Consider the following 12,518-nt stretch of genomic DNA (forward strand, 5'->3'; position numbering starts at 1 on the left):
CGATTACAATCTGATTGAGTTTGACTCTCCCACTTGTGTGTCGCCTGGCTTACTGTCATCAGGGGACTGAAGCCAAAGTGAATTTAGAAACAGATTCCTGGAAGAAAGCAGTGAGGCCGAAATTCCTCGGGCTTTCTACTGGTCTCCCACCGGTGGAACCCCTGAAAAGTGCCGGCGATCCAGTTGCGCCAGACATGCGCTGTTTCTGGAAGCTTCTGACCTGCCTTGTGACTTCAGCCCACCCCATTCAAGGCAAACGCCATCGGGGGTGGGGGCAGAGCCAGGGGCAGGGACTCCCTACACTGGGAATTCCCATTCTACTGGGTTGGTTACTGGAGGCAGGTAGGGTCCAAGAAGGGAAGCAGCTGAAGAAAGGGATCATTTTTAAAACAGATTTTTGCTGATTGGGCCTCTTACTTAGGGTGCTGTGGAGAACGTGGCCAGAGTCAGGGGATGAGATTCTCAGGCAACCCCTCCTCATGGCACCGGCGTTTCCAGTCATGTAGGGCGGGTGGATGCTGGAGATGTGCCCATCTGTCCCGTGCAAATGAGATACCATCCTCCCACTGACTCTGCAAACTCCAGGGCAGTCAGCACCGGAGACCACCCACGGCCGCAGTCTTGTGTAACTGCTGGGGTCACATTCCGAGGAATCTTGGCCCCAATATGTTTTGCGTTGTTTTGTAGAAGAGGTTGAGTTTTCAGTTACTGACCTATAGCCAGTTGGGCAGCCTCTGTCCTGTATTCAGTGTGTGACTGAAGGTGAAAGTGGATAGTGTGTCATCATTCCAAGCGAGTTTAACTGATAATAGCCTCATGCTTTCTGCCTGGTTTTAATGTTTTTCTTTAGAGATGTACATTGTGCCTCAGACCACGCAGGAACCCAGTGGCCTTTACACCATCAGCAGCACACTTTATTACCTGCCTGAGAAAAAGGACAAAGATTCCAAGTTTTACTGTGAGGTGAGCTACAGGATGCCACAGAGAGAGGACAAAATGAAGGAGTCTGATAGGATCAGCGTCTCAATAACCTGTGAGTACTCACCAGCATTGCAGAGCAGATTTAAACCAGGAACCAGTACAGTATTGCATGGACCTGCCTTGATAAGACTGTAGTTGTATGCACAGGTCTTCTCTGTGAGACCCTCACAATCCTGATTTGGAGGCTCTTATCTCCTAAACTATTGTCAGAGATACAAGTTTCACTGTGTGCTGTCTGGAGCAATCCGGAGCCTCCAATTCCCATTCAATAATTGCAGATGCAGCTGCAGGTACAGCTCTAACTGAGGGATCACCGTAGCCTAACCTGGAGAATCTAACTACCGCAGTATCTTATAAGAAGTACTGTAGAGGTGACAGATTGGTGGTTCAGCACACTATGCCACATAGAGTTAGGAAGTGGACTGATGCCTGTGATTCGCTGCAGTGTGAAGTCTCTGCCCTCCTTTCCCTAAGGCAGATAGGTTGAGTTTTGGAGCTCAGAGTAGTGGGGAATTGCATGTGTCACCCACGTCTCACAGCTCAGAATGTTCACACCATCCAAGGCATGTTCTTTATCAGTTTCTGAAAAAGAAGACATATGAAGGATTTTATACCGATAAATTACACCATGGTTTGGAGGGTTTGATCAATGTAACCATTTTTGCAAAGTGTGCCCCCTGGGGATTTGTGACTTCCAGCATTCCCTGACTATCTTGATATGGACCCATTGGTATCATGAATGCAGGTCCTCTGGTACTTTGTATGGTTCAGTCAGGTCCTGGTTTCAGTCATTGTGAGTTTTATTAATAGGCCTCCCTCTTCTGGCAGAAAACAGTTATGGTAACATTTTACAGAACTAAGAGGTGATTTGGCAGAAGTGGACTGGACACAACTACTTGAGGAGAAATCAGTGGCAAGCCAGTGGGAGTCACTAAAAAGTGAACTTCTACGGGTACAATGCAGTCCCCTCAAAGAAAAAGGGTGGCACTGCCAAATTTAGAGCCCCCTGGTTATCTAGAAGAATATGGGGCAAGATAAAGCAGAAAAAGAAAGCTTATGACTGTCACAGAAAACCAAATACTGCAGAAAGCCTAGATGAGTATAGAAAGTACAGGGATGACGTAAAAAAGGAAATAAGGAAAGCAAAGAGAGGGCATGAAAAAATACTAGCTAGTAAGATTAAAGAAAACCCAAAGATGTTTTATCAGTACATTAAGAACAAGAGGATAGCTAAGGAAAAGGTGGGATCTATCAGGGATGATAAGGGTAACTTGTGTGTAGAAGCAGAGGATGTGGGTAGGGTTTTAAATGAATATTTTGTCTCCGTATTCACAAAGGATCCGGACGTAGTAGTTAAAGAGGAGAGGTGTGAAATTCGGATAAGGTAAACATTACGAGAGAGGAAGTACTAGAGGGACTGGAATCCTTGAAAGTTGATAAGTCACCAGGGCCGGATGGATTGTTTCCTAGGCTATTGAAGGAAGCCAGGGAGGAAATAACGGATGCTCTGAGGATCATTTTCCAATCCTCACTAGATACAGGGGAGGTACCAGAGGACTGGAAGACTGCAAACGTAGTACCATTGTTTAAAAAGGGTACGAGGGAAAGGCCGAACAATTATAGGCCGGTCAGTCTTACCTCGGTGGTGGGCAAACTATTAGAATCAATACTGAGAGATAGGATAAACTGTCACTTGGAAAGGCATGGTTTAATCAGGGATAGTCAGCATGGATTTGTTCAGGGAAGGTCATACCTTACAAATCTGATTAAATTCTTTGAGGAGGTGACAAGGAGAATTAAATACGATTAAAATCACTCAAGAGATGGTACTCAGTAAAATAATGGGACTCAAGGCGGATAAATCCCCTGGACCTGATGGCTTCCATCCTAGGGTCTTGAGGGAAGTGGCAGTAGGGATTGTGGATGCTTTGGTGATAGTTTTCCAAAATTCCCTGGACTCAGGAGAGGTCCCGGCAGATTGGAAAACTGCTAATGTAACACCGTTATTTAAAAAGGGTAGTAGGCAGAAGGCTGGAAATTATAGGCCAGTTAGCTTAACATCTGTGGTGGGTAAAATTTTGGAGTCTATTATTAAGGAGACAGTAACGGAACATTTAGATAAGCATAATTTAATAGGACAAAGTCAGCATGGCTTTATGAAGGGGAAGTCATGTCTGACAAATTTGCTTGAGTTCTTCGAGGATATAACGTATAGGGTGGATAAAGGGGAACCAGTGGACGTAGTGTATTTAGACTTCCAGAAGGCATTCGACAAGGTGCCACATAAAAGATTATTACTTAAGATAAAAAATCACGGGATTGGGGGTAATATTCTGGCATGGGTGGAGGATTGGTTATCAAACAGGAAGCAGAGAGTTGGGATAAATGGTTCATTTTCGGACTGGCAACCAGTAACCAGTGGTGTTCCACAGGGGTCGGTGCTGGGTCCCCAACTCTTTACAATCTATATTAACGATTTGGAGGAGGGGACCGAGTGCAACATATCAAAATTTGCAGATGATACAAAGATGGGAGGGAAAGTAGAGAGTGAGGAGGACATAAAAAACCTGCAAGGGGATATAGACAGGCTGGGTGAGTGGGCGGAGATTTGGCAGATGCAATATAATATTGGAAAATGTGAGGTTATGCACTTTGGCAGGAAAAATCAGAGAGCAAGTTATTTTCTTAATGGCGAGAGACTGGAAAGTACTGCAGTACAAAGGGATCTGGGGGTCCTAGTGCAAGAAAATCAAAAAGTTGGTATGCAGGTGCAGCAGGTGATCAAGAAAGCCAACGGAATGTTGGCTTTTATTGCTCGGGGGATAGAATATAAAAACAAGGAGGTATTGCTGCAGTTATATAAGGTATTGGTGAGACCGCACCTGGAATACTGCATACAGTTTTGGTCTCCATACTTAAGAAAAGACATACTTGCTCTCGAGGCAGTACAAAGAAGGTTCACTCGGTTAATCCCGGGGATGAGGGGGCGGACATATGAGGAGAGGTTGAGTAGATTGGGACTCTACTCATTGGAGTTCAGAAGAATGAGAGGCGATCTTATTGAAACATATAAGATTGTGAAGGGTCTTGATCGGGTGGATGCAGTAAGGATGTTCCCAAAGATGGGTGAAACTAGAACTAGGGGGCATAATCTTAGAATAAGGGGCTGCTCTTTCAAAACTGAGATGAGGAGAAACTTCTTCACTCAGAGGGTAGTAGGTCTGTGGAATTTGCTGCCCCAGGAAGCTGTGGAAGCTACATCATTAGATAAATTTAAAACAGAAATAGACAGTTTCCTAGAAGTAAAGGGAATTAGGGGTTATGGGGAGCGGGCAGGAAATTGGACATGAAGCTGAGTTCGGATCGGTCAATGCCCTGTGGGTGGCGGAGAGGGCCCAGGGGCTATGTGGCCGGGTCCTGCTCCGACTTCTTGTGTTCTTTAGATTTGTGGTTGGGATCAGATCAGCCATGATCTTATTGAATGGCGGAGCAGGCTCGAGGGGCCGATTGGCCTACTCCTGCTCCAATTTCTTATGTTCTTATGTTCTTATGTTGTCTACGTGGATTTTAGTAAGGCATTTGACAAGGTCCCACATAGCAGACTGGTCAGAAAGGTAAAAGCCCATGGGATACAGGGAAATGTGGCGAATTGGAATCCAAAATTGGCTCAGTAACAGGAAACAAAGGGTAAAAGTCGATGGACGTCTTTGCGAATGGAAATCTGTTTCCAATGGTGTACCACAGGGTTCAGTGTTGGGTCCCTTGCTGTTTGTGATATTAATGATTTGGACTTGAATGTAGGGGGCATGATTGGCAAATTTGCAGACACAAAAATTGGCCGTGTAGTTGATAGTGAAGAGGATAGCTGTAGACTCCAAGAAGATATCAATGGTTTGGTGGAGTGGGCAGAAAAGTGGCAAATGGAGTTCAACCTGGAGAAGTGTGAGGTAATGCACTGAGGGAGGGCAAACAGGGCAAAGGGAATACACAGTAAACGGGAATATATTGAGAGGGGTAGAGGAAGTGAGAGACCTTGGAGTGCATGTGCACAGGTCCCTGAAGGTGGCAGTACAGGTAGATAAGGTTGTGAAGAAGGCATACGGAATGCTCTCTATTAGCCGAGGTATAGAATATAAAAGCAGGGATGTAATGATGGAACTGTATAAAATACTGGTAAGGCCACAGCTGGAGTATTGTGTGCAGTTCTGGTCACCACATCACAGGAAGGACATAATTGCTCTGGAGGGAGTGCAGAGAAGATTTACAAGAATGTTGCCAGGACTTGAAAATTGCAGCCACGAGGAGAGATTGGATAGGCTGGGGTTGTTTTCCTTGGAGCAGAGGAGGCTGAGGGGAGACTTGATTGAGGTGTACAAAATTATGAGGGGCCCAGATAGAGTAGACAGGAAGTACCTGTTTCCCCTAGCGGAGAGTTCAAGAACTAGAGGACGTAGATTTAAGCTGATTGGCAGAAGGATTAGAAAGGTGATGAGGAAAACTTTTTTACCCAGAGGGTGGTGGGTGTATGGAAATCACTGCCTGAATTGGTGGTAGAGACAGGGACCCTCAACACTTTTCAAAAGTACCTGGACCTGCACCTAAAGTGCTGTAAGCTGCAGGGCTACGGACCGGGTGCTGGAAGGTGGGATTAGAATGGGCACCTGGTTGTTCTTCGAACCGGCGCAGACACGATGGGCCGAATGGCCCCCTTCTGTGCTGTATCTTTTCTATGGTTCTGTTTACTCCACAGCTCCAGAGACTTTAATGCTGATACTTCCTCCAGGTCTGGACCCAGAAACATGAAAGACTTTGTGAACTTGATGCAACTCCACCTCACCATCAATGTCACATAATGGAAAAAGTCCCCTGTTGATAATGAGTGCAGAGCTAGGCTGCCCTTTTACAGCTGCAAATATAAATATGAGACTCACAGGAGGAATTACTGAGATTGTCAGACGCGTGCAGGGATCACTGTACAGAATTATGCACTGCTTGTTTTCAGTAATTCGGGATTTTCAGCTGCCTGACAATGGGATCAGATCATTCCATAACTGAGCACCTTGAGACTGTATTCCAGCCAAGTATCCAAAGCCACCCAAACACTTTCCAAATTGGGGAGTAAAAATGCACCAAGTACTGCACTGTTCTTGAATCAATAGCAATTTTGGCGGTTTGTGGTCTGATTTGATTTAAATTGAGCGAGCAAATAAATAAAATTTATCCCAGTTGAATGAAGGGATCTCTTTGAAATCTGAATCCTCATTTGTTATTAGTTTTGGTGCTCTATTGTGATGAGTGTTATCAGCAATTTTACCATCAATGAGCGATCAGTTCTTCAGTCGTGTGACACTTCCACTACCTGGTCTTTATCTTTTTGCTCCTCATCAGATCCAACAGAGAATGTGGAATTTCTGATCCAGCCCAGCGTGTTGAAGGAGACAGACACTATGATGATGGAATGCAAATCCGATGGTTCATCTTCTGTTGTGTACACCTTTTACAGAGTGCTGGTGAGGACAGGGTTATGTCTTAACTCTTAAGATAATCAGGAAGCAGATGGTTTAGAAGCTCATCAGTGCAATTTGACCTTCTTTCTTGAAGGTGTGGACTAGATTGGATATGGCTGCATTAGCATTAATAGTCTCTTGTACCTTGCTGAAGTGGCTATCCTTCATGTATGAGTCTAGACACTGAATTTCAGCAGAGTTATATTCCATGAATCAGACATCACGGCAAACCCCAATTATGTCCTCTCCTGATAACCAGACACTTTCCAGCAGAAATCACTGGCTAACAGTCAGGAGTAGGAAATCTGGCTATTCCACTCTCCCCCCTCCACACACCAATAACGCAGAGGCCAGATGTAGTCTCTGCCACATTTCAGGATATTTTGACTAGTTCTGCACAGAAAGGATGTGGGAAAAGTTATTTTTAAAAGTGATGTTTTAAAGCATAGTGTGATCACACAAGTTTAAAAAGGCACTAAGCCAATAGGTGGTTAAAATGCTGGTGATTTTAATCTTTGATGTTGTTTCCCTAAAGACTAGGAATAATGAGCAATTTGTTAGTCTGTCTCAGCAGTTAATAAACACCTCACTTCTAGTGTGTCGGGACAGCTCTGATCCTTTTTGATTGTAAACAGAGAGAAATGAGAAACGGTGCTGGAAACACAGGCTGTTGGTATTGTTTTATACAGAATGCTATGAGGAATGTCAGGCCCATCCAGTTGCAAGAACGTTAGAATGCCTGAGGTAGTTAGGAGTTATTCAGTTTGTCAAACAAGATGACCCACTGATGTAGGGAAGTGTGGTGTGTTCATTATTTTGTATTATTACATGGAGGCAAGTTGTACTGATTGATCTAAGTGAATGAAATCATAATTGTTGCTCTGTCTATTACGCTCTTCGAAATAAACCAACTTAATGATTTGTATCCAGTCTTGTCTTACTGAGTGCTTTCTCAGTCCGCTTTCAAAGAGAGCAAGACACAAATATCCAGTTCACAAGGGGATACCACTGTTAGACTCCGGGTTACACTATTGTATAGTTAGATATTGGGCAGCATGGGCACAACCTTAAAGTAAGATGCTCAGATTGCTAGCACCATCGTACCTGAGAGAATATCTAAGCCAAGGTGTGAATTTGTAACACCCACATACTGCGACTAGATCAGGTAATTCAGTACAGGTCAAGGATCAAACCTGGGCGTGTTACCATTTGGGCTTCCTTCTAACATTTTAGTGTTGTGATTATAGCAAAAAAGTATTATCTTGTTGATGAAGTGGAAATGTGCCCCTTTAAAACCACAAAGCAGAGGCTAAGATCAGAGTTCAATTATTGTCTTGCATATAGTGGTCATTTCCTGTGTCACACTCACTTCCTGTACCATTTCCCCCCATCACACTGTCAGTTTTCCAGAATGGAATTTGACTTATTCAGTCATTGTAAACGAGTAGCCCTGATAATACACTGTGTGTTACATAGCATAACAGCCCTCTTGTTATAAAACTGTATTTGCTCCAACTTTTCAATATAAAACTCTTCTTTGTGTAACATAGATGTGGAGATGCCGGTGATGGACTGGGGTTAACAATTGTAAACAATTTTACAACACCAAGTTATAGTCCAACGATTTTATTTTTAATCCCACAAGCTTTCGGGGGCTTTCCCCTTCCCCAGGCGGGGGCTTTCCCCTTCCTCCACAACGCCTGAGGAAGGGGAAAGCCCCCGAAAGCTGTGGGATTAAAAATAAAATCGTTGGACTATAACTTGGTGTTGTAAAATTGTTTACAATTGTGTAACATAGTTCCACAACATGTGGTTCATTCATCACTAAGCCGTTGAGAAAGCCCAACAGTTTTACCTTTGAACAGCAACACCTTTTGTGACCTGTCTTGGCACTGTGTAGAACTCTGGTTCTCCACAGCCATCCTTCTCATCATGTGCACATGGATGTACATTCCACATCTCTGTTCTGACAAGCAGAAGCCACTGACCAAAAGGAGGAAAGCAACAAAATAGCCCACAAGTCACCCTTGGTCATTCTTGTACACTGTGTGAGATCACCAGTCCACAGTCTCACCTAGTGAGTTTTGCACATTGCAAAAGACAGGACCCTAAAGAAATGATAAGGTATTCAATGGATTACATCCTAAATGAATGTACAGACCGTGCTCCTGTCAGCATCATTGCTGTACCCATCAAACACTGGCTGAGCAAAAATAATCTGACTCAACATCTTCTGAGCACTGAGGTTAGTCAGATGGAAATAATCTTTGTAATAAGAACTCTGCTTCCCTTCTGATGAACAGGATGGAATGAATGAGGAGGAGGTCCTTGATGGCACTGACAACACCATGGAGATTAATGGAGTGAATCGAATGGACAGTGGTGTTTATGGCTGTAAAGTGCTGGACTTTGATGTACCAGATGAATTTTACAGCAACCAGACGGTAAAAATCAATTGTACGTATTTTTTTTCTTTTCCCTTTTCCCCTTCCTTCTTTCCCAAAGACTCTGGCTAGGGTCCAATTCCACAAATGCCAGCTGCCCTATGGCACCCCACTTTAGTGACGATTCCTTGTGTATGTACAAGAATAGGGATCCAAGTAAGATCAAAAACTACCTTGCTGATATCACTGGGTTTTAAGGTGATTCTTTGGGTTGTCGCAGCATGTATCTTGCATATTCTGGACATCTCCTACACATTCAAAAAGGAACAGGCTGGATTTTGTTCTTGTGAGGAATGTGTAGTACAGGTTGTGGTTTTATACAAGATTGTGGAATATTGTAAGGCTCGGGAAACCCACTTACATGGCTTTCATTGATTTTTTAATAAGGTTTCATGAATAAATTGAAATTAATGGCCATACACGGGCTAATCAAGGATAGATGAGTCACTGGAAATGAAATGAGGCAAGGTTGTTCACTGTCACTTATTCTATTTAATGTCTTCATCAATGATGTGTTGGATGACATTATATGGTAAGGCTCAGAGTGTATGTTTTGGGCATTTCTGAAAGACTTTGGGTGCTCCTTTATACAGATGATTTTGTGTTGTTGGTGGACTAACCTGGGGCTCCATTACTCTCTGCTCACTATCTCGAACAAGGAGCTAACCACTCGTATATGGCAGTGGGTTCCCCCAGGTGCAACATTATAGCTTTGCACAGCTCAAGGGGTGATCTCAGAGAAGATATAAGGGGCATCTGTCCCGACTGTTGAGTCATATAGGTACCTGCAGGTCCTGGATACAGTATTTTTAGCCTGGATACAGTATTTTTGGACCACATTGAGAAGGGGCGAAGGGATACTTTGGTCTTTCTCCAATAACAGGAAAGTCCCAGGCAGTTTAAGTTTGTGGCCTATAAAACAATTCTTCTTCATGCTTCTGAACTCCAAACGTGCAACAGAAGAGCTTCCTTTGTCCCATGTGCAATATCCAGCTCTAAGCTGCGAGGTGGATTTGTGGCGAACAGGGAAAATTGTTGCAGGGAGGAGGGCTCTGGCCTTACACCAACTTGTCATCAAGTCCACTGGAAGGGCAGACAGGTTGGGCCCATATCTTGAAAACCTGAATTAATTAGCTGCCGATGAGTAAGTCTGCTGCATTGGAAATCTAGAACGTCACAGGGGCTGGCATATCTCAAGCTGTTCTGCATAGGCCTGTACACAAGCTGAAGGTTAATATCCATCCTATAACTGATGAAGAAACTGAGACTTAGGATACCAGCTGTCAAAAGACATTAGCTGAAGGCAGGGTCTGAGAACAAATACTTATATATCCAGGGAAAGCTTGGGTTGCAGAAAGACAAGCAGTTGCTGCTAAAGTTCTGCACTTCCAACTGCTGGAACCACCTTCAGTGTTCATATTATGGTTGGAGGATGATGGAAATGCATTCACACATTTGTGGTGAGTTGTACTGCTCGTGAGGAGCTCTTGGTATTTGCTTTTCACCTTGTCAGTTGTTTAATGACCAAATAGTGATTGTCCTCCTGGGAAGGGAGGTAAGAGGAATCACTTTGGGATTAAGATGATCCCAAGAGGATACACTTGAGCATGGATAATCTGAGCCCAATCAACTTTGTGCGGCAGGCTTGGTAATCCCATACCTGAGCCACAGGTCCACAGTGCTCCAGGACACTGATCAGTCAGTCTGGCTTATGAGCAGGATTTGGAGGGATAGGCCATTCACTAGTCCCCTAACAGGTAGGATGGCCCTGTCTGGATATACATGGGAAGCTTACCAGGGCTTTGTGTTGGCAAGCCTTGTGGTTAAACACCAGTAGTACCTCTGAAAATACTTAAGGTCCCTAACTATTGCTTTTTGCCAACCTGCACCTAAGATCTCTGGACTGGTAAGTGAGGTGGGTCCCCATGGGGAGAGGCTGTACACCATTTTGGGCAAATAGAAATTCAACCCATGTGGATTTCTCAGTAGCTTGGTTTCGAGATTCTTAAGCATTATGATGGGTTTCTACACATGTCAGACACCAAGGTGGACAAAAATGGGTCCCATAAGCAGTGAGTGTCAACAAGCTATTCTGTTTGGGTATCACAGCAACCCTGATCCCTTTCTTACCCAACGTAACAAAGGCACACTCCAGCAGGAAATCAGGATTAGGAAAACCGGCTGATTTTCCCCATCCCAGCCCAAGGGCACCCTTACCACTTGACTGGCTGAGATCAGTTGACTCAATGCAGACCAGGGGTTGCATCTAGGACCTTTCTGCTCTGTATTGCTCAGTGCCATACTGGAAGCTGTAGTCACCCACTGAGCTATCAGGTACGCCACAGATGGTTGTATAATGAAGGGTGCGGTTCCTGTTTTATATATGGATTGGGGGAAGGACACAGCTGTTTAATCGAGACAACCAGTCATTAAGTTTTTCTCCCACTTCCGCTCCTCTCCTACAGATCTGGATCCCATTGCATTGATACCAGAAGGACCATACAATTTCACAGAGGGTGACAGAAATGTAAAAGTATATTGCAATGCGCAGGGATCACAACAGACATCTGTAGTCTGGACAAAACACAAGGTAAAACCCATGAAAGGATGCAGAAAACAACTTTTGCAGTTAATTTCCTCTTTGCACAATATTTAGTATAACCATTAATGCATTTGTATCAATTCTTGTCTCTGTGAATGTTTAATGGGACAGTGTAGAGGGAGCTTTACTCTGTATCTAACCCGTGCTGTACCTGCCCTGGGAGTGTTTGATGGGACAGTGTAGAGGGAGCTTTACTCTGTATCTAACCCGTGCTGTACCTGCCCTGGGAGTGTTTGATGGGACAGTGTAGAGGGAGCTTTACTCTGTATCTAACCCGTGCTGTACCTGCCCTGGGAGTGTTTGATGGGACAGTGTAGAGGGAGCTTTACTCTGTATCTTACCCGTGCTGTACCTGCCCTGGGAGTGTTTGATGGGACAGTGTGGAAAGACCTTGGGGTTAATTTTACCCCGCAAGAATGGGTCAGTTGGGGGCTGGTGGGAAGGTGGAAATGTAAAACCCGACCCCAACTCGCCCACTTCCGGTTTTAACGGAGGCGGGACGAGGGGCAGGCAACCAACCCACTCTCAGGAGGCAGGTCGGTCAGAAAAATCTTTTAAGGAGGCTGTGGGCCGCCTTGTATTTTTAACTCTTAGGGGCCGGGATTCCCGGGCCTTCCGATTTTCACCACCTAAGAGGAGGCGAGAAGGTCCTGATCAACAGGTAAGTCGCTTTATTGCACAGCTTATGGGTCAGGAGGGGCAGGTTTCCTACACCCCGCCCCCCCCCCCCCCACCATGATGTTCCACCCCCGATGTCTCTGACCCCCCCTGATGTCCGGCCCAAGACCCCGGAAGTCAGACTTAACTGGCATCCGCTCCCCATCTGCTTTCCCGGTCACTCAATCTGGCTGCCTATCGGGCGGGAAAGCTGAAAAAATGTAAAAGACGTTCTGACATCAAAATCATCAGGGCGTCCAGGAAATCCATACTTCTGGGTTCCCGTCCAGAAATGCATCCTCGCACTCCATGGCTCGAAGTAACAAT

General features: G+C 44.8%; 1 protein-coding gene across 2 annotated transcripts in view; it reads left to right on the top strand.

Moving 5' to 3' along the window:
• The window catches only part of LOC137301378 (cell surface glycoprotein MUC18-like), a 117,118-nt gene that overhangs the window by 89,695 nt on the left and 14,905 nt on the right, over positions 1-12,518 (top strand). For both annotated transcript variants that reach the window (XM_067970838.1, XM_067970837.1), the window contains exons 6-9: positions 851-1,033; positions 6,370-6,491; positions 8,792-8,945; positions 11,398-11,522. In XM_067970838.1, coding sequence (XP_067826939.1) covers positions 851-1,033; positions 6,370-6,491; positions 8,792-8,945; positions 11,398-11,522 — 584 coding nt within the window. The remainder of the gene's footprint in view (positions 1-850; positions 1,034-6,369; positions 6,492-8,791; positions 8,946-11,397; positions 11,523-12,518) is intronic.

The sequence above is a fragment of the Heptranchias perlo genome, chromosome 33 (assembly GCF_035084215.1).
Source record: "Heptranchias perlo isolate sHepPer1 chromosome 33, sHepPer1.hap1, whole genome shotgun sequence".
Lineage (NCBI taxonomy): Eukaryota > Metazoa > Chordata > Chondrichthyes > Hexanchiformes > Hexanchidae > Heptranchias > Heptranchias perlo.